Source organism: Amphibalanus amphitrite, unplaced genomic scaffold (genome assembly GCF_019059575.1).
Source record: "Amphibalanus amphitrite isolate SeventyFive unplaced genomic scaffold, NRLGWU_Aamphi_draft 001081F_arrow, whole genome shotgun sequence".
Lineage (NCBI taxonomy): Eukaryota > Metazoa > Arthropoda > Thecostraca > Balanomorpha > Balanidae > Amphibalanus > Amphibalanus amphitrite.
Genome location: NW_024882575.1, coordinates 205,786 through 230,984, shown reverse-complemented (window position 1 = coordinate 230,984; position 25,199 = coordinate 205,786). Strand labels below are relative to the sequence as shown.

The 25,199-nt window shown below is 54.6% G+C and overlaps 3 protein-coding genes across 3 annotated transcripts; 2 read left to right on the top strand and 1 right to left on the bottom strand.

The window, feature by feature from the left end:
* Nucleotides 1-1,366: 1,366 nt before the first annotated feature.
* LOC122369879 (carboxyl-terminal PDZ ligand of neuronal nitric oxide synthase protein-like) lies at nucleotides 1,367-21,422 on the bottom strand. The gene is made up of 2 exons (XM_043344984.1): nucleotides 19,772-21,422; nucleotides 1,367-2,340 (listed from the first exon to the last, which is right to left on the bottom strand). The coding sequence occupies exons 1-2, from the start codon at nucleotides 20,657-20,659 to the stop codon at nucleotides 1,945-1,947; spliced, it is 1,284 nt and encodes a 427-aa protein (XP_043200919.1). The 5' UTR covers nucleotides 20,660-21,422; the 3' UTR covers nucleotides 1,367-1,944.
* Nucleotides 21,423-21,623: 201 nt separating this feature from the next.
* On the top strand, nucleotides 21,624-25,150 carry LOC122369878. Its single transcript, XM_043344983.1, has 2 exons — nucleotides 21,624-21,823; nucleotides 24,360-25,150. The coding sequence occupies exon 2, from the start codon at nucleotides 24,369-24,371 to the stop codon at nucleotides 24,900-24,902; it is 534 nt and encodes a 177-aa protein (XP_043200918.1). The 5' UTR covers nucleotides 21,624-21,823; nucleotides 24,360-24,368; the 3' UTR covers nucleotides 24,903-25,150.
* Nucleotides 21,644-23,850, top strand: LOC122369876. Its single transcript, XM_043344982.1, has 2 exons — nucleotides 21,644-21,716; nucleotides 22,740-23,850. The coding sequence occupies exon 2, from the start codon at nucleotides 22,840-22,842 to the stop codon at nucleotides 23,653-23,655; it is 816 nt and encodes a 271-aa protein (XP_043200917.1). The 5' UTR covers nucleotides 21,644-21,716; nucleotides 22,740-22,839; the 3' UTR covers nucleotides 23,656-23,850.
* Nucleotides 25,151-25,199: the final 49 nt, after the last annotated feature.

The following is a 25,199-nucleotide window of genomic DNA, read 5'->3' as shown; positions in this document are numbered from 1 at the left end:
AGCCTGCCCGCCACCTGGTGGTGGAAGCACAGGGTGAGAGCCATCGTTTTCTGAACCTGCCCGTCATCTGATGCTAGAAGCATGAACTATCAGTGCTAAGCCTTGCTGCTAGGTGGCGGGGCTGTTCACATCGGGACCATTGATTCTCATACGCCAACAGTCCCAATAAGCGCCGCATCATTTAGACGATGGTGCTCTCCCTGGAAGTCTGAGACGATCTGCAGAGACACGTCTGTGGGGGGTAGCGAACGGAGCTGGATGCTGTCCCGCCGCGCCGGCCCACCCGCGCACGGCTAGCAGCGCCACCTGGACTTTACACCGGACCAAGACATTCCGTGAACCCATGAGCAGACGAATAGAAGTACGATTCTCCGTGGCAGGTCATGCAATGATTCATTGATAAGTAGGGTTAACGGTGAATATTCAGAAACGAATTATTCGACACCAGTAAAATGTATATGATCGGGTGACTTTGGAATCGTGTAAAACAGAGAGAGAGAGGGGGAGAGAGAGAGAGAGAGAGAGAGAGAGAGAGAGAGAGAGAGAGAGAGAGAGAGAGAGAGAGAGAGAGGGAGGGAGGGAGAGTGAAAGAGCGGCCGGAGAAGGAAGAGCGAAGGGAATTATTCGTCAGTGCCGACCCCTCACGGCGCAGGCGTCAGGCACTGAACTTGTGCCCTCTGCACGTCCTCCGCCCACGAGTTATGTCTCGCTGGGAGGGCCCCGACAACCTAATGAGGTAACAAGATACTGGTTTGTGGAACTAATGGCGAAAACAAGGAACACGGCTCCTGCGTTCTCCGTGGGTGTCAGAGCTTGTTGTTGGCTAATGTGTAGAATAATACGGAGAAAAGCAGGCGACGCCTTGCCAGGGAGACCGAAGACATAAGCTGTATCAGGTAGTTGATATTCAGTGTGGGCTGACGCGGTAGAATTTCATTCAGCTTCATTTCATTGCTGGTTAGTCCGGACAGATTCATGGTCAGGGAAATGAGATTTATAATATAGATGATCGAGTTTGAGTCGTCCTCTGCAGTCGGTTACCTCGGTCCCGTTTTCCAGGAATGTGTCAAGCTACGTGCAATGTATGCCCTTATTTGACCTCCTGTATGTCCCCCTGCTGCGATAGCGGGCGGCGACACTGGCATCGATTGAACACTTCCCTGAATCAGTCCGCCATCCAACCCCCACGCCCAGCTCGCACCAAGACAGCCACAGACAGCGGTAAGCACCAAACCAGCAATCTGCTATCGGGCAACGGCTGGAGTCAGCTTCAGACGCCATCTACGAACGTGCCTGCGTCCCATCCAATAGTTCCTTTTCCATGCGGCACATATTTCATTCCTTCGCTTACCGAGAAACGCGAAGGGAACATCTCAGAACGTATATTAACTTACACCTCTCGCACACACTGCGCTAAGTACGTCTGTTATAACAGCTGCCCGGAACACTCTCAGTCGGACCTGGGATGGAATGTATCGTTTGTATGTAGAATGCATGACACGAGCCGGCTGAATACACAGCCCACTACGCAAAAAGTCGACCGATGTTTGCTTCAGAAAAACAACCATCGTGTCTAAAAATACTGAGCGCATCTCAGATCTCTGGGTAAATCAGATCAACATCAATGATTATGTAGCACGTGATAGGGTGAGCGCGGCGGCCGGCCCCGGACCGCCTCCTCCTCGCCCGGCCCGCGCGGGCCGCGAGGCAGGCACCCGGGGCCGGAGCTGCGCGCAAACAACACATACACCGGGCGGGCGGCGCCCTGCCCGCGGGCCTCCCACCAGCGTCAACAACGGGAGCTCGGCGCCCCGGCCGGCCGCGGGACGGACGGCGGCGGACGAATATGGCTAGCGGCGCACCAGTCCTCCACATGGCCGGCGGATCAGTTCAGCCAGCACCAGGAGATCGCGCACACAGCGGCACCGGCCCCAGGCGGCGAGCTCAGGTGGTGGTGTGGCGCGCCCACGTGCCCCTGGTCAGCCGACTGAACAGTCCCGCCGCGCCCGACGGACTGGTGGAGGCCGACGGACGGCTGACGGCGGCGGCCGGCGGCGGCGGCACCTCGGCACCGGCGCTGACGCTGCTGCTGCCCAGGCCGCAGTCGAGCGACGAGGCGCCCGACGGGCCGGCCGTGTCGCGCAGCTCGTCCTCGGCGCTGTCGGAGCGGCCGTCGCTGCTGGCCGGCGCCGGCGGCTGCTCGGCCAGCCGCAGCTGGCGCACCAGCACCGAGATGTGGCTGAGCAGCTCCTTGTTCTGCACGAGCAGCTGGTGGGTGCGCTGCTGCGCCTCCACCCGCGCCTTGGCCTCGGCCTTCAGCTGGTCGCGCAGCAGGTGCACCTGCGGAGAGACGGCCGGTAACCCGTCAGACGGAGTATCGAGTGCGCGGGCCACGTATGATACCGGGCGAGCGTCGAATGTCGCGGCAAAGGTCATGGGTACCAAATGAGTCAGGTCAGACAGGACACGGGTAACACGATAGAAAAATCATCGGTCAGACAGGCCAGAGGTCTGGCATGATCAATGGTGCAATATCAAGGGTATCCTACGTGAAATTCAGTAACCGATATACAATACAATCCGATGACACTTCTTCGCACGCAAGGTGCGCCGGGTTATTGGGGGCGCACGCATGGTCACAGCAGGTGAATCCAAATCCAAATCCAAATCCGAGGTGAACGAAAAACGCAGGGTCATGTCGGGTCAGCGCAACACGCAGGGTCATAGGTCAACGGCGCAGTTACGCAGTTGAATATCGACTTGGTGAACGATGAAGGAGGATTTCAGTAAGGCAAATGGGTGCTCGGCCGCGGAGAACATGGCAGGGTAAGTGACCGATTTGGATGCGTGGAACGCTTCAGAGACTGGCCGACGATCGACGGAAACCTCTCAGCAGCTATAACGAGGGAACCACGCTGACGATTAGAGAAACTCGACCAATGGACAGCAATACAACTTCAGAATAAGACTTGCAAGAATGCAGGACAGACCCAGCCGCTTGGTATTCCAGACATGATCTCTCCCTTACGCCAGTGGTCGCCGGCGTCGCTGTTACGGTCACACAAGGGACCGTGACACCGATGGCGGCTGGCGAGGGTGCCGATGAGGGCGGGCTTCAGGCAACAGGGGACATGAGTCGGGCGGTTTCGTCACGCAGTGCACGTACGAGTCGAGCTACAAACGTAAATAAGACAGTGCATCGTCTTCTCACTTCCCTCCACAAATAACTAATTCACACAAATTATCCACTCGCCTCGGCCGGCAGAGCCAATACGCACGGAGCGTCGATTGGCTCTCCATGCATTAATGAGGTTGACGCACCGCGCCGGCCGCCCAGCTCCCGACCTGCAAGGTCGTCTGTGACCGTCTCGCTGCGTGGCCACGGCCCACCGAAATCGATACGACCACCGGCCAGAGTCTGACCGAGCACAGCGAGCACGGCGCCACACGCGAGCCCGCCGCGACCTGTGATGTCACGCGCAGCCCACGCGATTCGGCCATCCCCGTCGACCCACGCAGCCCGCAGCCGGCCGCGGTGCCGGCCCCGCGGGCTGCACAAAAACCACCGCCCGCCTGTCTGCCTGTCCGAAGACACCGCACCGGGCGCGGCGACTGCATACACCGACAGACAAACATTCCGAGCGACCGGTTTTGCGCGGACGCCGGGCGGCCCGCCGACGGGAGGCCGTCACGACCGTGCCGATAAGGCCGGGGTGACGCCGCCCGCGCCCGACGACAATGCAGGGCTCCTCCGGCGGTTGCTGTGCTTTGTTCCGTCCGGGGACGAGCCTTGGTCTCCCTGCAGCTCACCGGACGGGTGGTAACTCTCACAGGCCGCCGCGCCGGCGGCTCGGACGGCCCGCAGTCGGCACCCCGACCGGTCCCGGATCGGGAGGCGGCCGGCGTGCTCTCACGTACCGGCCCGGGAAGACCGCGAGCTCTGCACACGGCCGTTAGATCCCGCGCGAGGGGCGAGGCCTGCTCCTCACTGCCACCGCCGCCGGCCCCCGGGACAGGGGAGGGGTGGATCGGCACGCAGTGCGAAACATCATGGGGGAACGGTGAATGGTTAAAATGCCAGCCCCACGTGCCGCAGACCGCTCCCTCGTTAGGGCGTGAGCTCAATCACCACGTGCCATCCCGGGGACAAAGGCTTCATGATTTATGCATGATCACGTCTTCCACAGACCGTGCGCGCCATCTCGCCCGGCACGGTGGTGAGCCGGGCTCTGCCGGTGGTGAGTCGGGCTCTCCCGGTGGTGAGTCGGGCTCTCCCGGTGGTGAGTCGGGCTCTCCCGCGAGTGCCCGGCATGGTGGTGAGCCGGGCTGTCCCGCTCCGGTGCCCGGAGCGGGCACTCCTGCCCTCTCTGGTGCCGCTGGGGTGACTGGCCACCCCGCCGAGGTCCGGGGGTGAGCGGCGCTCTCACGCGGTGAGCAGTTCTCACGTGGCCGGCCAGCGGCAGCGGTCCGTGGGAGTCCCGTATTAGCCGCCCCATTAGGCTGCAGTCTCGGTAATGTGCCCCGAGCGCCGTTTCCGAGTAATGGCCTCCCAGGCGCCGCCGGGTCGTCCATACGCGGTCCGCTGTGACCGGCAGCACGGCGCGGGTCACTCGGCACTCCGTCGGCGGCGGGATTTGGGAGACTGGGCGGCCGAGTGCCACTCAGCGGCTTACAGACACCCCAATCCGCCCCGCCCTACGTTATAGCGGCTCACATGGCACGGGGCACTGAATCAAAACTGGATTTGGCGGCTTAATCCACCGCTATACGAAGAATCATGACAGACGGTTGGTGATCATTCGTGGTGTAATTTGTCATACCACTGCGTCTTGGAAGTAATACCATGGTTTAATAAATCATTTATAAATCAGAATACAACTACTTATTACAGTGGCGCAGCCAGGGGGGGGGGGTCAGAGGGTCAGCTGACCCCCCCGAAATTTCTGTCAGGGGCCCGCTCGAGAGAAGGAGAGAGAGAGAGAGAGAGAGAGAGAGAGAGAGAGAGAGAGAGAGAGAGAGAGAGGGAGGGAGGAGAGAGAGAGACCCTAATCTAATCGGACGAGCCCGCTTCGAGAAATGCCTACTGGGACACCACGGGTGAGGGGTCGGCCTGGGCCCCAGGTGGACGGGGCCCGGGCCCCCGGGAGAACGGGCCCGGGCCCCTGGGAGAACGGGCCCGGGCCTCCTTGGTGGATAGGGCCCGGGCCCCCGTGGATGGGTCCGGGCCCCGGGAGAACGGGCCCCGGGCCCCGGGTGGACGGGGCCCGGACCCCCGGTTGGATGGGGCCCGGGCCCCCGGGAGATTGGAGAACGGACCCGGGCCTCCCGGAGAACGGGCCCGGGCCCCTGGGAGAATGGGCCCGAGCCCCCTGGGTGGATGGGGCCCGGGACCCCGTGGATGGGTCCGGGCCCCCGGGTGGATGTGGCCCAGCCCCCGGATGAATGGGGCCCGGGCCCCCTAGTGGACGGGGCCCGGCCCCCCTGGTGGACGGGGCCCGGAGCCCCAGGTGGACGTGGCTCGGGCCCCCGTGTGGATAGGGCCCGGGCCCCTGGTTGAATGGGGCCCGCTAGGGTGACTCGCTTGCTCCCCAAAGCGAATAAGGGGTATTTTCGATCGGTGGGCGTTTGGCTGGTCTTGTGTCCGTGGGTTATGTATCCAATTCGGTTGATTGCTTTTTGACGGCTAAGCATTTTGGTTTGGGAAAAAATATCCATTGCATCGAGGTGCTCGTGTCTGATAAGCATGCGTTCTACTATAGAACATGTCATGTGTAGTTTATAACAAAGGTTGACGTAGGTTATTGAAAAATGATAGCGATCGATGAATTACTTTGTAGAGGTTTGCAACATTTATATTTTTAAGAATACTGTTGCTCGTCATGCAAAAGCGATGATTGGATTTTGGACAAAATTAAATGTTCTTTCCAACTATGCCATTTTCAACTGTCAAACGTACCAGGTTATGCAGTAAAACCCATGTAATTAAGTAAGTCATTAACAAATACCATTCTCTCCAGCGATTTGTTCTGAACCTTGTTTTTGATCAATTAGCTGTTCACAATTTTTCCATGAGAGGCGGTACCTTTCTTTTGCCAACAGGCGTTGTTTGAACCCGGTCCGTCAAACAGTCACCCGAAAATAGCATTAAGTCCCAAATCTGTCCGAAACGTAAATTTTCCAGCATAAGTGCCCTCACGGGTGCACGTGGCGCGTGCCATCCCTGCACCGCACACCATTCGATAGTCCTTTCGATTCTCTACACGATACTGTGTTCCCCGTGCCGATTGGGCCCACGGTTACCGAGATACTGCATGGGTACCGGACCAGTGTCTGGCATATTTAGCCATTTTCGCCCGATTTTGCAAGCCGATTTATACATGTAAAGTCCATGACGCGAATTTGCACTTTTTGAGCACGCGCCATGTGCTCGCTATCGATCCGATCGAGCTGAGACCCTCAAAGGCACGTTGCCCATCCTTGATCTATAAGTTGCGCAAATTTCAGCGCACTTGGCGCAACGGTCGGGCCCGTACCCCGCGCTAAGTAACACCATGCCGGGACCACGATAGCAGACAGAATCTACGTCACCACATCACCACGCCACAACAAACCCGGCCCAAGGCAAGAGTATGCATTTAGGCCAGGTCGGGTCAGGTCAGGTCAGGTCAACCAATAGGAGTCCTGCCGGGTACCTATTCGTAGTACCTACCTACGTGTCAGCCGCCTCTGGCAGCTTCGTAACATGTTACGAAGGCACCAAAACTACTTCGTAAATGTTCAAATGGTTGTTAAATTCGGATTCAGCTCCAAAAACTAGCCTGGAAACATGTATAATTCGAAAAAAGTACCGAGGTCATCATAGGTAATGAATGACCTGACCTGACCTTCAGGTGACCTTGACATCCACCCTAATGCATGGGAGCAGCATCAACTCACTGTTGTTTGAATGCTTGAAACCACGAAAGACTGCAAACGCGCGGCTAATGCGAGCCGGCATACGCCGAATCGCGATTCTGGCCAAACATGGTCTCGGAAAGTAGGTCACAGGTCAAAGGTCATTTGGGTCAGGGTCATGAAATTTCTAGGGTAGGGTAGAACTGATCAACGCGAGGGTACTGAAAGTTTGGTCGTGATCGGCTGCTTCTTACGCGAGTTATTTGCGAAAACCCTTAGGGGGTTGCATCATCCCCTCCCCTGTGCCGGCGAGGGTTAAAACTTCTTGTGAGCGAATGCACGTAATGAAGAAGAATAAATCACAATCTACTACAGCAGCCAATAGATGACTTAGGAGTTAGGACAGGCACATGGGACTGCTTAAATCTTGTCCGACAGAAGCAGGCAACAGTTCCGTTTGCATATATGCTATGCATATTGCGGAAGGGGCACATTTCGCCCTCGAAAGATACGAATTCATACGTCATAGTAACATATTTCTGTCATGGTCAATTCGCGTAGAAATTGAACACTGGGTGATTACCGAGCTATTGTTCTATCAAAATTTTCCGATTCAAACTCGCTCAGGGTTATCGTACAGGTAAAGGGGGCTCAGCAGAATGCGTATGTAATATGGAAAGATTCTGAAAAATGGGTGGGGGGCCCGCACACTAGGGGGCCCGCTTTGGAGGCGATGACCCCCCCGAAACGAAATCCTGGCTGCGCCACTGACTTATTACATTATGAAGTGTGCTAATACTGCTGGGAATTTGCAGTGACCGGAAGCTATGTTTCGAATTCAGGAGCTATCTAGAGAAGAAGAAAACATAACGACCGGAAGTCACCGTTTATGCTAGATGTCAGAATTTCACGGCGTGGTCACTCAGTGATCGAGCGCGACTGGGGCGGACCCGTCGTGACAAACGGCTCAAAAGTCAGGTCCTGTGAGCAACACGACTCGACAAAGGCAGCCACTATCCGTAGCATAACGAACAGCCTGTGAACCGAGCGAGCCACAGAACCACCGTGAATCTTAAACCAGCGCCGAGACCACGCCCTCCGCGCAGGCCACAAATTCTCGGGGCGTTAAATGTTTGTTAGCGAACAAATTGATAACTTTAATGTCATGCATAGAAAAGCTGTGTTTGGCTTCATGTCACGCCTCGACAAGACTGACAATCGAATTGTGTCGGGATTGTACAATAGTGACTTGGTGCATATGTCCTCTGTGAGGAAAGCGTGGCACGCCACTCTACATTTATAGTTGTATAGTCTCATCTAATGGACCATGAGTCTGTAAATACAGAAATCTCTCTCTCTCTCTCTCTCTCTCTCTCTCTCTCTCTCTCTCTCTCTCTCTCTCTCTCTCTCTCTCTCTCTCTCTCTCTCTCTCTCTCTCTCTCTCTCTCTCTCTCTCTCTCTCTCTCTCTCTCTCTCTCTCTCTCTCTCTCTCTCTCTCTCTCTCTCTCTCTCTCTCTCTCTCTCTCTCTCTCTCTCTCTCCTCTCTCTCTCTCTCTCTCTCTCTCTCTCTCTCTCTCTCTCTCTCTCTCTCTCTCTCTCTCTCTCTCTCTCTCTCTCTCTCTCTCTCTCTCTCTCTCTCTCTCTCTCTCTCTCTCTCTCTCTCTCTCTCTCTCTCTCTCTCTCTCTCTCTCTCTCTCTCTCTCTCTCTCTCTCTCTCTCTCTCTCTCTCTCTCTCTCTCTCTCTCTCTCTCTCTCTCTCTCTCTCTCTCTCTCTCTCTCTCTCTCTCTCTCTCTCTCTCTCTCTCTCTCTCTCTCTCTCTCTCTCTCTCTCTCTCTCTCTCTCTCTCTCTCTCTCTCTCTCTCTCTCTCTCTCTCTCTCTCTCTCTCTCTCTCTCTCTCTCTCTCTCTCTCTCTCTCTCTCTCTCTCTCTCTCTCTCTCTCTCTCTCTCTCTCTCTCTCTCTCTCTCTCTCTCTCTCTCTCTCTCTCTCTCTCTCTCTCTCTCTCTCTCTCTCTCTCTTAAATCTTCAGCCGCTGCCTCTGGCCAATAAAGTGGTTCTACCGCGGCCTCTGACACGATCCAGGGCGGCGGCCGTCGCGGTTCATTTCAGAGGTGATTTCCGTCGGCCGGCTGCGGTCCGCCCATCCCACTGAGGGCGGCGACGGGTCACTGGACGGACGGCCGGCAGCGCGAAACACTTGTCAGCTCAGCTAACGACGGACCCAAGGCCCTATATACCGACGGACCGACGGTCAGTCCAGTTGAGTGACCGCGCTGCCTCTCGTGATTGCAAACGAGGGAAGGGTAGGGTAGGAGCTTGAGTGTTTGTAGTCTTGGACACTGCTGTTATCCACTCATCCCGGGAACATTATAAAACCAACTGCCCACGCCGCGTCTGACATACCAAAACACCGCACCCTTTTATCAGCAACTGCGCAGATTCCCATACAAGCCGCTGAGAGAGGTCGATTTGCATGTACCGACGCCTGATAATGGGGCCGGCGCCCAGAAAACAGCGGTCGTCTGGGGCCACAGTTATGAATACCAAACAATAACAACCGCCCTCACGACCGTAGACAAAGCGTGCACACCAGCAGTGAAGCGTACCCGGTTAATAACTCGTCGGCAAAACATCGACAGCGGCGCGTCGATCGCCCCGGGCCGGCTGCCCGCGCGGCGGCCGCAGCGCCCCGAGCGGCACGAGCGGCGGCCGGCGATAGTTTCCGCCGGGTTCGAGACGCACGTCGGCGACAATATGACGCAGGCGGGCGCCGCATTCGCCGCCAATGGGTGACGAGCACGGCTCGCTGGCGTCAGAGATTTAGGCACGGCGTGAATTGATGGAAGGTCGACGGTGAACGGAAGACAACTCTTATACGGCCTTGAAGACGGCGTAAGTTAGTTGGCTAAAGATAGTCAAGTTGGATAGCGAGGATGAATTTAGAGCAGGACTGAATAAATATATGAATTTAAGGCCAGTCAGCAGTCAGCTGAGATGATCGAATTCATATTGTACCGGGAAGCGGGAACCAATGCTGAGTTCATTTCAAAGGCGAGGCAAGCGAAATTGTGTTGCAAAATAAAAAATGGATGCGTCGGCGATTAATGTTCGATAGCCATAGTACAAAGCCTAAAAACATGGATGAAAATAATATTGTCAACCTCTGCACGGAAAGTCTGTAACTCAATGGAACGGCCACACGGAGGAAGCTGTTTGGTCAATTTCCCGTCGCGTCGACCAGCCGCGGGTCAGTATCCAATTTCACCGACCCAGACGGGGCGGGCGTGCGGCCCTCGGCAAAAACACCCGGCGGCTTACCGGCTCGGCTCACCGGCCCAGCACACGCGACGCCTACCAACGACGAAATCACCGGACCCTATTGATATTCCCCGGCCCACCTGGCCAACACAACACGTCCCGCAGTCGATATATAACACCGTCACTGTCGTACCTTTTGCAATAATACTCTCATAAACACAACCCTTGCCTGGGCATAGCTTCTTGCCTTGCCTGAAACAGCGACTAAAAATAGCTCGAGCGGTGGCGCGGGCGGCGGCCAGGGGACAGCGTTTCTGAAGTGCACTGATTGGCCGCTGCCAGTGAGGCCTGTAACTCGATGGAACTGGTCACAGGCGGACGGGCGGACGGACGGCCACTGCACTCGTCCATCGGCGGATCAAACGCAGCGAGCGTACCCCGTCCGCCCACTGCACTCGTCCACCGTCGGGCGGCGATCAAACGCAGCGAGCGTACCGAAGACTCACTACTCAGGCTAGCTCAAACGCAGGAAAGACATCTGCTCACTGCTGTTAGCCGATAGAATCTCTCACCAATTACCTAACGCGCTCCAGCAGGTGATCGAAGAAGACCTGACACCGCCCGTAAACAGGCTCCGACGTCTGTCAATGGCTATTAGTCTTGCCTTAGACACCAGCGTGTAATCCCCATTCACGGCCTCCCACCCGCCAGATGACATCTGCGCCGTTCAGGGAACTAATTATCACCTGTTTGCGAGTTCCTGGGTTCGTTACGGGCGGCCGGTGCTGGCGAGACCGCTGCCCGCCGGGCGCCGGCAGAGTCTGACTGTGCCCGCCGCCGCCCCGGCCACTCAGCTGGCTACCTGCCGCACCGGTACCGGCGGCACAGCAGCCGGCGCCGGCGCCGCCTCCGGCCCACAGAGGACGGCCAGACGCCGCCAAGGCCAGCCACCCGGCCGGTGCCGCCGCCATAGCGGCAGGGTTCGGCCGCCGCCCTGCCCCGGCACACAAAGCCTGGGAGAGTGATACGGCAGCCGGGAGCGGCCGAAGCAGCGGTGGCCGGCGGCGCGGCTCGGCGCTGCCGGACATACCGGCCGGCCGGCCGGTCTGCGGCGACACCCGGCGTCTGGAGGCGCACAGCCCGGCCCCGGACCGGCCATTCCCGGCACAATGGCGGCGCGCTGGTGGTGGGACTGCCGCCCACCGTCCCAGCGCCGTGTAATCGTCACCGCCACCGTGACTAGTCGGGGGTGGGGCGGCGTCACGCTCTGCTGGCTCTCACAAGAGCGGCAGGTCGAGAAGGACCCCGCGTCACCGGTGCGGATGCACATTGCATAGCGCAGCACAGTCAGTGAACGGGTACTTGACTGTTACTGCTAATAGTTACCGATATCTAACTGGGCGAAGGTTGGGCTGGCAACCGGAAGCGCTTTTCGCGCGGCCTTGCTAAAATTAGCGGCCCAGTCATGCGGTGCCGCTCCGTTCCACGGGAGTAGCGGCGCCGGCGGCCGCGGAAACCGGCCAGCCGAGTCCCGTACCGGCCGTGGCTCCTCCGCCACCGCCTCACTGACCAACCGAGACCGCGCCGCGCCGGCCGCGCCGCATCCGAACACCCCGCGCCAACGGCACAGCGCTCGGCGTACCGCCAACCTCCGTGACGGCCCGGCGTGCGGCCGGTAATAGGCGCAGCTGCCAAACGGCCCAGCGTTCAGTGCACAACGGCCCAGCAGCGATTAGAGTTACCACAATCAGCTAAAACGCGCTCAAGGAAAATAGCGACGCTGCAATCAGCGTAAGCGTGATGCACCAGGAAATCCGCGGGGGCGCGTGTCGGGCTCGCGCGGGCTGCCGCCGGCCGCCGCGGCCCCTCCCGCCGCGCCGCGCTGTCCCGGAGGTGAGTCACACCTGGACGTCACCTGGCCCGAGGGCGTGTGTGAATCAACGGCCGCCGCGCGCGGCGCCGTGACCCGCCGCCGCGCCGGCCGGACAGGTCGGGATTCCGCGGCGGTGACATCAGCCGCGGCACGGGAGGAGCGCCGGCACTCCGGGCCACTCGGACCACACCGGCAGCGTCACGCCGCCGTCACGGCCGTCACGCGCGCGGTGGGGTTGAGCGCCGACCCTGGCGGCGCGCGGCGCCCGTGTGCGTGCGGCGGGCTAACGGAGCACGCCACCCCGCACAGCCGGTGGTTACAATGGAGGCCGTGTTTGTCCGGAGAGGCAGCGCTAAACGCCCTCAAACGGTGGGAACGCCAGCGGTGATACAAGTAACACGCTTCAGTGATTACAGGCTACAGCGTGTTGCTAGTTAGGCGTGAGGCGACTAAGGTTTAGTCGATATTTTAGTTATACCTACATACAACAATGAACCATTCTGACAGGAACAAGTACAAAAGATATGGAGCTTAACCCGCGCTCCGTAGGGCTACCGGCGGACCCTACCACCCGTAGGGGGGGGGGGGGCGTTTAGGCCCCCCCCCCTAAGATCTCGGAAATTTACCGCCCGATTTTCAAAATTCAAACGGCGTTCGATAGCCTCATCGAGGAACTACCTTGTGACCAAATTTCATTGACCTAGGTCAAACCGATGACGTCACAGGTCAGGTCAAAGGTCAGATTTTCACCGTTCACAGGCATTTCAAGAAATGTGTTGTGAAATCGAGTAAATTGGTAAGTTATTGAAAACCATCGATGGCACATTGTTCGTCAAACACATACTTCGCTATCTGAGGTCACTGATACCAGGTCAGGTCACAAAGGTCAGGTCACTGGGGGTCACAATATGAAAGTGTCGTGTGATACATGTTTTATGGTCCATTTTACATGACAAATGCGATTATGTGGGTCAGGCAGCCTTTGCGGTCAGTTTAGATTATGTTCCGGTGAAGGTCAGGTCAAGGTCAGGTCAAGGTCAGGTCAAATTAGGTCAAATTTCAAAGTTGATATTTTTGCATAAAATGGGTATCCATTCGATGCAGCCCGTCACGGGGAGTCCAATGGTGGTCTTTGTTTTGCTCTTCGTGGTCTAGAATTGCCAAAAATTGAGTTTGAAAATTTGACGTCATTATTTTTGAAGTTTTTTTCGCTATAACTTCGCCAAAAAAGGAGATATCGATCTGAAATTTGGTATGTAGAAAGAAAAAGGTAGGTACTATCACATATATTCCGGTTTTTTCGAAACTCATTTTTTTTATTTTTGGCTAATACATCCAAAAAATTGCATTTTTGATTTTTGGGGGTCAAAACTAAAAAAATTCAAAAATCCGAGATAGCAATTTTGTAGCCCTGTCAATTCTACACCTTTTATGTGTTGATCATTTTTCTGTATCTTCAAAGCTGTAGGCCTGACAGCTCATCTTGCGAAGGTCTTTTTTCGGTCGAAAATGGCAGAACATGACGTCATTCTGACGTCATTTGTGGCCAACCTATCATAGCCTCTGGAAAAAATGTTTTGGTCACAATGTGTAAAATTGATGCCCGGAGGGGTCCTGAAAGTTTGGTGGCGATATCTCCAGCCGTTTAGGAGATATCCACGGAAAAGGACAGGGGGGCCGTTTCGGCCCCCCTACGGGGCGCGGGTTAATCTCAATGGGCCGGATATTAAAATCAATCCATTTTATAACTGATAATAAAATTAAACAAAGACCGGATGAACAAAAACGCACTGTGTTAGTGAGCAGGCATTCCTAACTGAGCGTTCTGATCTAAACTACCTTGCTTTTTTCAAACCACCTTACCGAGACCACATCCGGCGAAATGAGCCACTCTGCTGACTGACGGGTGTGCCTGGGACGTGACGCCCTGGTGAGTCATATATGTAACAGGTAGCGCTGCTTAGTGAAAAACGAGAAATCGTACCTCATTATTGTTGGCTGTAAATCGGATGACGCAAACCACAATTTCCATTAGTTTACCCCCATAGGTCACAGTGCATTCATCGTAATTCGCAGCAACTCTGGCCAACTTTGTCAGCTTTAATCGTCCTAGTGTGAAGTGGAACAGCACAAACAACCGTGCGCAGCAAAGCAGCTCTGTTATTGACGACCCCAGCCCAGCCAACCAAGCAAGGAGATGAGGATGCAGGAGATACGCCACTAGTGATAACTATGCACTTTGCAGACTGCAGAACGGGCTAAATGTAACTAAAAGTTTCCCATAAATCAGCTTCAAAGGAACATAAGTTTCAGAGAAAATATCACGCGGCATTTGGAATGCGATTCTCTTTGAAGTTAGGTATTTCATCTACCTAACTACAATTGCGCTCACCTAAGACATTTCTGAAATGCTGGATAGAAAATCTCGCCCCGATGAAATATGTGACAGTCGGCCACGGGCGCTCAAAGCTGCCTCAGAAAACGGTAACGCATCAAAATTCTGCAACAGTAGCATGCTGCGCCCTGAATGCAGCCCGCCGTCTCTCAGCTCGGACTCCGGCATCGGCCGCCGGCCCCGCGGTCCGACCCAGTGGACATGCGGTGGAGTTAATCCTCCGTCCGAGGAAACGACTGAGGACGGGGGTTCCCCATCCGCCCCATACACTCCGACTAACTCAATCCGCTCTGGAGACATTCACCGGCGAGCGACCCTAGGAGCGACCGTCCCAGACAGGGACCCGAGCGGATCGTTAGCCGAGACGGCCACATGCGTGCTGCCATATTCCAATACAGTGCTAGGAGGAAAGTCATTTGCGTGGTTATGTCGGAGACCTCACGAACGATATCATTATGGTCCAAGATTCGAAAGCAATCACCCACGCAATGTCGGGCCGAAGTGTTAATCAAGAAATCATCACCGAAAGCCGATTGGGTCGAATCGCCAAATATCCGCGTGGTGGGCTTTCAATACCAGCAGGTCATCATGTCATCGTAGCGCCGGGTCATCTCAGTGCCACCCACAGACCACGGTCCAGTTAGTGTCATGGGGGGCGCTATCCCGGCGCGGAGGTCCATTTCCGACCGCGTCCCGCGACACCCATCGCGCCGACCGCTGCGGTCCGGCCGGGTCGGCAGACCGCCGAGATGACCACGCCTAATGCGGGGCACATCCGCGGCCCATCAGACACGATAATGACGTAATGCATGCTGATGTGTCCATAGAGTGGCGCGCTCCGCTTTCAGCGGTGACCGGCAGCCACCCGGGTAATTTCCAGGCTTTTAGGGAAATGGGTGATGGACAATGTAACTGAAATTGATGTCAGAAGTTTACTGTTATTACTAACAAGAAGCGAGAAGACGCTGAACTAGATTGAATGCTGCAGTTGAAAAATGAACGCTGAGTTTGTGATGGAAGTCATGCAAAACCTACCAGCTGCCTGTTTAGAAAGTTCAATTGACGACGACTTAGCATGTGAATATTTTCTAATGTACCTAGATAATTATCACTGACAGAGCATGACACATTGACAAGCTTAAGGTAGCTTCAGCATGTTACATGTTTATGTACTTTGGTTCAGAAACAGACAGCCACAGAGGCGGATCCAGCTCAGAGTTTTTTTTTGGGGGGGGGGGGCAAACCATAACAATTTATCGATTCTTTTCATGCCTCGTCCATAGGCGTAATGTTAACATTATGCCGTTGGGGGGGGGGCAAATGCCCATTTTGCCCCCCCCCCCCCCTGGATCCGCCACTGGACAGCCAATTCATTCCCGGATCCGGCAAAAAGTGGAGCTTTTTCTTCAAAAATGTATCCCATATTTCCAAGTTAAAGAGACATCAAAGTTATGTTGAAGTAAATGTATACATTTATCTATCCGTGTCATGCATGGTGGAAGCACGCCATTTATAAGTCGATGAGAATTGACAGCATATTGCCAAAATATGTGATTTTAAGGACGAACAGCCGAATATCTAATTCAACAATGATTAAAAACAAAACAAAACATTGCAGCCGCACCAGTCCGTTGTTTAGTAGCCTTCCCCTTGAGTCACTGTTACTTTTGGCAGGAATGCATAGATTTTTACGCTTAACATCTTTCAAACAGTGCCATGATGGGTGATAAAGCCACTTAAAACGCAAGTTCATTGAATGAATATGTAGGACGAATCCCATCAAGGTTCCTTTGAACCATGTGGTTCTTATCAAACTTCATTTCCAGCCACGCGTAAAGTGCGATGAGATAGGTCTGGTGGCCGTCTTCAGAGCGCCCTGCTGACGGCCAAACATCCGGTCCGCTCCACCAGAGGCGTGCCGCGACCGGCCGGCCGGCCCCGTCAGCAGCGCCCGCTCCGACCGCGGTAACACGGGCGGCAGCGCGGCTCGTCAGCCCCTCACCCGGCACCTCTCCGAGATCTCTCCGACCGTCGGCCGGAGCTGCCACGCCGCAAAAAGGCACTACATCACGTCTGCCAGCCGGCTCCCAGCCCGGTCTCGGACAACCTGAGAGGCGGCCCGTTACAGGCCACCCGCTCAAAACGACGCTCCATTACCCAGCTCGGACACGTGCCCGGGTCACATTGAAGGGGTTGCCAGGTTTGACTGAATGAGAAAAGTGAGACGCCGGAACATATATGTAGTTAGCTGCATTGAGATGCAAACATGAAATCGACAGCCAACACGCACCCACCATTTGAGATATTCACCGATCACACCTTTTTGAGCCTCTTAATTCATATACATTATACAAGTTTACTGGCATTAACTCATCCTCCACCTCCCCGCCTCTCTCTGACCGCGGACGAGGAGCCATCATCTCCGACCCCCGCGGCCCAGCTACTCTCGCTCTCCACTGCCGGCCGGCGGCCGTGTCTCCTTCCGATCCTCCTTTCCGGGTCATCACGCGCCGGAGCGCCCTCGGAGCCCCGGTCCGGATATCGCCCGAGGCGCTCAGCCGCGGCCGCCGCCGGGGAGCTCCCACGATATCTGAGCGCTCACTGAGGGAGCTCCACTGATCTCTGAGCGCCCACTGAGGGAGCTCCACTGATTTCTGCGGTCGACGGGGGAGCTGCACCGGTATCTGAGCGGCCGCTGAGGGAGCTCCACCGATATGTGTGGCCGCCGGGGGTGATATCTGAGCGGCCACTGAGGGAGCTGCACCGTTCCCTGAGCACCCATCGAAGTGTGAGGGAGCTGCACCCATTTCTGAGCGGCCGCCGATCGGCCGGTGAGCGGCGCTCCCCACTCATCCCGCCGGGTCGGGCCGCGCGCCCCGGGGACGGCCGCTGTCGATACCAGCCGCCCCGTCAGCCTCTCTGACCGGCCGGGGGGCGCCAACACGGGCGGCGCTGACACGGCGCCGACCGGCCGGAAACCCTCAGCCATAGCCGGAACAATGGGCGGCCGGCGGTCGCAGATAAAGGCGGAGCGGAGAGCACACACAGCGGCCCGGTGTCGGCCACAAGTGCCAACAGGGCGCAGCTAATGAACACTCGGCGGGCCGCTCCGTGAATGGAGCCGACAAACCACTGTTCCATTCAAAGACCGGATACAAAATAGGAGACACAAGATCGCCCACATTTCACGGACCATAACCAAACACATTCAGCTACTTGCCACGCTGTACGAATTAGAGTCCACTTCTTCAGAAAAACGAACTCTACGAAGAACATCTAAGACTGAGTAAGGGCGCACCCTATGGCGGTGTTCTACCAGTTTCCGCGCAGCCCAAATAATACACTGCTGTTGTTTTTTATTAATGGGCCGCAGAGAGGCTGCGTATCTCACTCACTACAGTGGCACCGCATTTTCCGCTCCAGTGAACCAGAAGAGGATCACAGAGCCGAACGTGAATCCCCGCGGCCGAGGACGATCGAGGGGCAATGCACCGAGACGCGCAAACACTGCTCCGCGAATGGCGGCGCTGAGAGCCTGCTAATGCAAAATAGATGACGAGCCATTTTCAGAACACTGATGGATACCTATTGCCCAAGTGGCTATGAAACAAGTGGCGATCGTGTGACGGCCTCCCAAAGCGCAAGAATTTTATTTAACACTTTTTAGAATTAAATTTCAATTCACTTTTACTTTTAGAAAATGTGACTACAAAAAAGAATCGGGTTAACGAAAGTGACGATTTCCCATCTGGCAGTAATCGCCACGCCATGTGTGGATCGCCCATGATCGTAAATACATACATACATACATACATACAAATGAGGCACCGTGGGAACAAGTCTACTCCCAGTTCTCACCGGAAATTGGGACGGACATCAGCTGTGATTTCAACACTGTCGCAAGTAGTGGGCTCTGGGCAAACAGTCGAGCGCCGTAGGAGCAGTCCGACTGGCCACATCCACTCCTAAACAGAGCGGGTCGCTTCGAGGAATCAGCACAGCCATCAACACATGATCTCGGGGTAAAGCGGCCGCGGGCGAGGCTCAGTGGTCGGTAAACTTACAACTTTCTTTAGTAATCACACCGATCAAAGCTAACTCGACCATCACGACCCGCGGCCGTAAGATCTTTGGGCCAATATCAAAATATTCGGCACTGCTGATTAAATGTAACTAATGTGAAGAAAGCACGATATCCCACCCAAACGCCCCACATATCCCAGACCCAGGCAGAGGCTGCTGTTTTCCATCCGAGTTCGGGGCGGCCATGACCGGATCCACCTGGTCTGGCCGGATGCGGAGCGCACATTCCGAGCGGGTCGGGCCGGATACGACCGCTGTCCGCTCGGCCAAACGGACCGTCCAGTCGACCGATGCAAACCGCTGACACATGTGGAGGACAGCACAGCAGAGAACACGCTCGGCCAGCGGCAGAGACAATGAAACGGTCCATAAACACACGACATGCCACGCTGTGTGACTGCGATAGGGTCAATATGAAGGACAACTAGCCTGGAAATCACGGGATACCACAACGACCATACCACAATACCATGCCACAATCACGCACGCATTTACAGTTGCGTGCGGAATGCCCGTCCCAGGGCAGTAATCAAATTCGGAGGCCGGAGCCCAATATCCAAAGCACTGCCCTGCCAAATGTCTGGTCACCCGCCACTGAGTGCTGGACAAGCTCCACAAACGGCAATAAACGACCAGTCTGCAATGCTGAGGCAGCATGGACCGGAGACAGAATGCTTCCGTGCCCACTGAGAGCTGTCTCACTTTCACAACTCGGATCGTTGCATGGATACCAGATATATTTAGTAATTGATTGCTGGTGGACCAAATCAAAATCGTCGATGCAGACTTCAGCAATCCAGCTCGATCGCGTTCAGCATATCAACACCCTCGGCCATTGCTACAGTTATGACCAAACCTCCCCCATCCTGCCAGCTCAGTCTGCTCGCAGAAGGGACAGGCGACCATTCTGTTCCATCGCCGGAGAAAGGCGGCCGAGTCACGGCCGGACATCACGAGTCACGACCGCCGCCGGCGCGCCGGTCTCGTGTCGTGACACGGCTCGGGGCCGGGATGACACGGCGGTCGCGCCGCTCCAACACGCCGGAGGGGAAGCGGACGACTAGTGACGTCACCCTGCCAGTGATGTCATCAGGTAGGTGACCCGGCCTCGGCCCTGACCAGCCGGACGGGAGCACTGTAAGACGTAATGATGATAGGAGGGGAATGGGTTTCGCTAAATCAGAAACAAAAAACATGGGAAATAGGAAACATTGGGATCCCGACTGACAACGCCAAGCAGCGGCGCGGGCTGAGAGCCGCGGACTCACCTGCGCTAGCGCCGCCTTGGCCTGCTGCTGGTACTGGAGGGCTTGCTCCCTCAATAGCTGCTGCTCATGGTGAGCAGAGAGAGGGGTGCCAGCCAGCGGCAGGAGGCCCTCCGTGCCCAGCGGCTCTGCCAGAGGCGAGGCGAAGAGCTCGTCTGGCAGAAGCATGTTGCTTCCTCCCGGCGGCAGGGACAGCGGCTCCAGCTTGTTCGGCCTCTGCAGGGCGGTGTTGATGATGTCCGACGAGTCGTACGGAGGCAGGTCCATGCTGAGCGGGTCAGACGACGCGTCTGTGATCCTCCGCAGCTGGGCACTCAGATCCACACTGCCGCTGGTGCTGTGCTCTGAGTCCTCCTCTTCTCCACACTCTAGCTTATGGCACACTTCAAACGCTTGGCCCACAGTTCTCACAACCTTCATGGCCTGGCTCTTCTTGGCTGCTTTGAAAACACTACACTTGAAAACATTGGAATGAGACTCTCTGGCAATGTAACTGAAAATCTTCAGATCTTGTGAATCATGAGAAACATAAAATATCCTGTAAACTGGATGTTGCATGACTAGAAGCTTGCTCTCATCAACAAATTCATTTTTCTTCTTCCGCTTCTTCCTCAGGGACACCTTGACTCCCTCAGTGCTGACCATAATGGAGACTTTCTTCTTTTTCAATCCCTTGGCTTTGTACTCGTATCTTATTCGCCTCATCGCTGCAACAATTTCAACTCTGCTAGATGGGCGAGGGACATCAAGAGTACCGATATACTTCGCTTGGAATGTGATACCATGCTGGAAGGCCTCGTCTGTGTGAAGAGGGATGCGACAATCATACTCATCATTCTGGACCAAGTTGTATTGCTTCTTTGTCATCTTGCTGGAAATAGTCATCAACATGAGTTGATCAGAGCCTGCACAGGACCTATGACTTCAACGCTTTTAAATCCTCTTAGTGGCTCAATTCAGCTTCAACTTGAATTGGATGTGACATGTAGCTGTATAGGTTCCCAAAATATTGAACACCAGCAGCCAGCTAGCTCTTCACGGCATTAAGCATCATAGCATTAACAAACTAAAGGCTTCTCATTGTACTGTAGCACTCAGCCATCTAGTTACTATTTTAGCTTGTACAGCAGTCATTTCCAAGTACGAAGACATTTCAATTTTGCTCGGAAACCAACTTGAACCTGAGCCAGAACTAGTCTTCGCTTGGTGGTCGACGCCGATGTTGAGATTCGGGAAATGTCACGCCACAAATTCGAGTCATTCAGCGCTCACACAAAGCAGTGATCATTTTATCCCGGTGACGTTAGCGAGAAAAAAAAACGAATTCTTAAAAGTCGCAAGCCAACTCAGACGACACACGACACACCCCTCCACATCACAATCTCAACGCGAATGCCGGGAATCCAAACAAATGCAGCCCGAGGCTATACAAAGGAGTCGTTCGTTATGTATCATTTTTAAGAAATGTGTCTCCAGAAATGTGTCTATGGATTGAAATTTACGACGTCGTATGCAATCTAAGGTTTTTTAACTTCCAAAAACGTATTTTTTGCGTAAATGTACGGCAAATTCAAGGCGAAACGAAAATTACAAAAACAAATAAAAACAAAAATAAAAGACGAACAGACTCGTAAATTTGTTGTAGGCTGCCATCTATCGCTTGCTATTTTTTTTATTAAAAACATCTCGTGATTCGCTGTTGTAAATTGTAGTTCTTTTGACTAAAAGAGATATAAAATTATTTTAAATGATTATGTTAAGACAATAAAAGACACATACAAAAGCATATAGATCAAGATCAAGAAGCACTTTAGTTGTTGCAATTCTGGTGGGGTAGTTTCATTTCAGACGCAATGTGTTGAACACATGGTGGGACGGGTGTGTGTGTGTGTGTGTGGGACAGTCACTCACGTGTGGAGGAATGGATCGAAGTTGAAGAAAATATTAGGTGAGATTGCCCTTGGCTAATAATACAAGAAAGCAAAGACGCAGCATCTTGCGTGTTATACTCCTGCAATTTGACAGTTGACGCCTGACGGGACCTCTGTCGATACGGTGAGTAGTGACTAGTGAGTAGGCACTGAGTAGCAATTCAAATTGCTATGACAATGATGTCAATGTTCTGAATTTTTCCATGTTTTCAAGAACCATGCTGCCAAGGCATTGCAATTTATATTGTCTTCATTATTAGAGTAATTGCCTTTATCTGATAACATTTCAATTTTTGATCAAGAAAAGGACCACCAATGGTTCAAGATCAGTGAATTTCCAAGACAAGTCTGAAAGACCAGAGCTTGAGCTTGTGCTGGTGCTGTGGTATGCTTCACAAGTTATGAGTTTTTCTCTGTTTCTTGCTTTTATCATGATCATTGGCAAATCCAGCGACAGGGTATTTGGGCAAGTGTCCCCCACATTATTTAAACTCTGAAATCCTTTCAGTTTTGCTTTCTATAGGTCTGCTTAAAGTTGCACATTACTTTATAAGGAATCAAAATCTGATGAGTTAACTCAAGAGAATGGAGCTGAAAATATTTGACTTACTTTTTAGTGGTATGAATACCTACCCAACTTATTATATTATTTTATCACCTACATCAAGGTGGTATGCAAAAGCAAGATATGACCAATGTTTTAACTGAATGTAATGAAAGTAATGAGTGATGAAGTAAGGAAGTAAAGTAAGGAGTAGGTAATGAAATGAAATGAATTAAATGTGATTTTCAATAAATGATAGAGATTGTATATCGCAAAAAAATCATCTTGAAGCTTTAGTAAGCTTCATGCATAGGCATCTACATTCTACATCTCTTTGGGACTGGTGTAAATTTTATTTTCACAATTTAAATGCCATCTTAGAAAAATGTAGCAAACAGCTTTCCTACAACCCAGCTGTGCCCATTCTCAACACAAATATCTACATTGGTGAGCAACAATTTTAACAAGTGTATGTCGTGCTGCTGTTATCTGACAGGATGAAATGACCAACTGGATAGAAATCAATTGGCATCACAAGTGGGGGGTGCAGCCTATTATCATTGCTGTCTAGAGACATCTGAAACTCCCAAGAGGTGATGTCTGCTGAGCCAGTGCTGGCCAACAGTGCAGAGGATGCACCACCAAGTGGAAAACGAAGAAAACTAGCGCAGAAGTGTGATGCGGCGCGCTCCACCCCGGCGGAGGTAAAGGACCGCGCGCGCTGTCGGCTGTTCGTCGGCTTCCCGGAGGGCCAGCTGCGGGACGTGCGTCAGGCAACCGGGCTGTTCCCGACCGCCACCTCGATCCAGCTGCCGCGCGCCGTCGAGTGTCAGTTCGAGTCGGCGGCCGAGGCGGCCGCCGTGGCGGCGCGGCTGCAGGCGGAGGTGCTGGCCGGCCGGCTGGCCGCCGCCGAGGTGGTGCGCGCCGAGCGGCCCGCGCCCGGCGCCGGGCCGCGCACCGTGCTGCGCGACATGACGCGTCTGCACGTGCGCGGCATCCAGCGCACAGTGACGGTGCCGGAGCTGCGCGAGCTGTTCGCCGGCTGCTCTGACGTCACCGTACCGGGAAATAACGCCCGCGGCAACAACGGCTACGCGTTCGTGCAGTTCCCCGACCGCGAGTCGGCGGCGGCCTTCATGGTGCAGCAGCTGAAGCTGCAGGAAAAACCCCTGACCTTGTCCTACGCCGTGGAACGCGACATGAAGCGTGCCGGAGAGCCCAACTTGGAACTGGTGAAGGTGGACAGCGACCCTGGCGGCAAACCACCGAAACAGGACTTACCTGGGCCGCCGAACGGTGGGGCTGGGGATAAGCCTGCGGTGAAAGAGAAAAAGAAATGGAAACACGGGAAGAACACAAAGATACATAAAAATGATGTGTACAAGAATCAAAGCACAGTGATGACAACATAGTCCGGGGTCATGCGGTAGGCGTTATGTCATGCCTGGACCAACTCACTACCAAGTGACGTTTTCGTTTTCCTGTCGCAAAGTATCAACATCCAGAAAATCAGTTATTGTTTCATTTTGCGCTTTCTCAAGAATCTGATCGTGATACATGATAGCCATGATGTTGCTAAATGACTGCAAATAAATCGTTATTTGTTACGTTTGTGTTACAATTATTGCCTGATAGATAAGTTTAGCGGATGAGACGGCGGGAGCCAGACCACTTCTCGTACTAGCGAAATGATACTTTCACGATTCTGTCGCGTGGAGTTTTACCGAGTCGTAAGATGAATGAGCCAATGGACGCCACACGATAGAATGTTTATTTCCCGCTATATCGATATTCCCCAGAGTGGAATAGCTAGAACATTGCAGACGCAGACACTATGTGGTTACTGATGAAAGTAAGCCTGCTGCACTCATGCGCTTAGTCTGAGAAGAGTTTTCATCGTCCCTCTTATCACGTTCTCTTTAAGTATGGTGTCTAAAGAATGTACATTTGAACTTGCTCGATTGCGAGCCAGGCTGCCATCCGACGGCTCGTAGTTTGTAATGGATTGACATTGCTACCGGCGTTACACTGCCCACCAACTGGCCTCAGCTGCCGGTGTCCCACCCGGCGCCCGCTCTCGGCCGGCCCGTCACGCGGCGTGTCCCGCTGCCCACAGTGTGACGCCATGCGTAACGTGGAGATCAAGGCGCGCGTGCGTGACCTGGAGCGGACGCGTCAGCTGGCGGCCCAGCTGAGCGGCTCCGACGGCCAGCAACTGGACATGCGCGACACCTTCTTCCCGGCGGCGCACGGCCGGCTCAAACTGCGCGAGCAGACGGGCGCGCCCAACCGGCTCATATTCTATGACCGGCCGGACACGACCGGGCCGAAACTCTCCGACTACAAGCTGGCCAACCTGGGCGAGGAGGTGGGTCCGCTCCGCGAGGTGCTGGCCGCTGCGCTCGGTGTGCGCGGAGACGTCGAGAAGCGGCGCTACCTCTACCTGGTGGGCCAGACGCGCGTGCACGTGGACCGGGTCACCGGGCTGGGCGACTTTGTCGAGCTGGAGGTGTGTCTGACTGACGAGCAGACCACCGAGGACGGCCAGGCGGTGGCCGACCGGCTCATGGAGCAGCTGGGGGTAGCGCCCGACGACCTCATCGACTGCGCGTACATGGACATGCTGCTGAAGAAGGGGGACGGGGAGGCCAGCTCGTAGGACGAGTCTGTCACCGGCGGGACGTAGGGAATTCACCAATCAGTCCGCTGGTAGTGGTGGGATCGGAACTGCAGATACACAGTCATCCGTCGATTCAACTGAGATAGATATGGTTCATTCCAATTCCTGTGATGCATTCTCAATTGGAATGCGACTCAGACCATTTATACTCGAATGCTGATGGTTGAGATATGTCGCTCATTTGCACTTTTTTGTTACTTTTGATACAAATATACTAGCAAGTATGCCATTGTCTTTCTAATATTGAACACATCCGGCAGACTCATTGTCAAAACA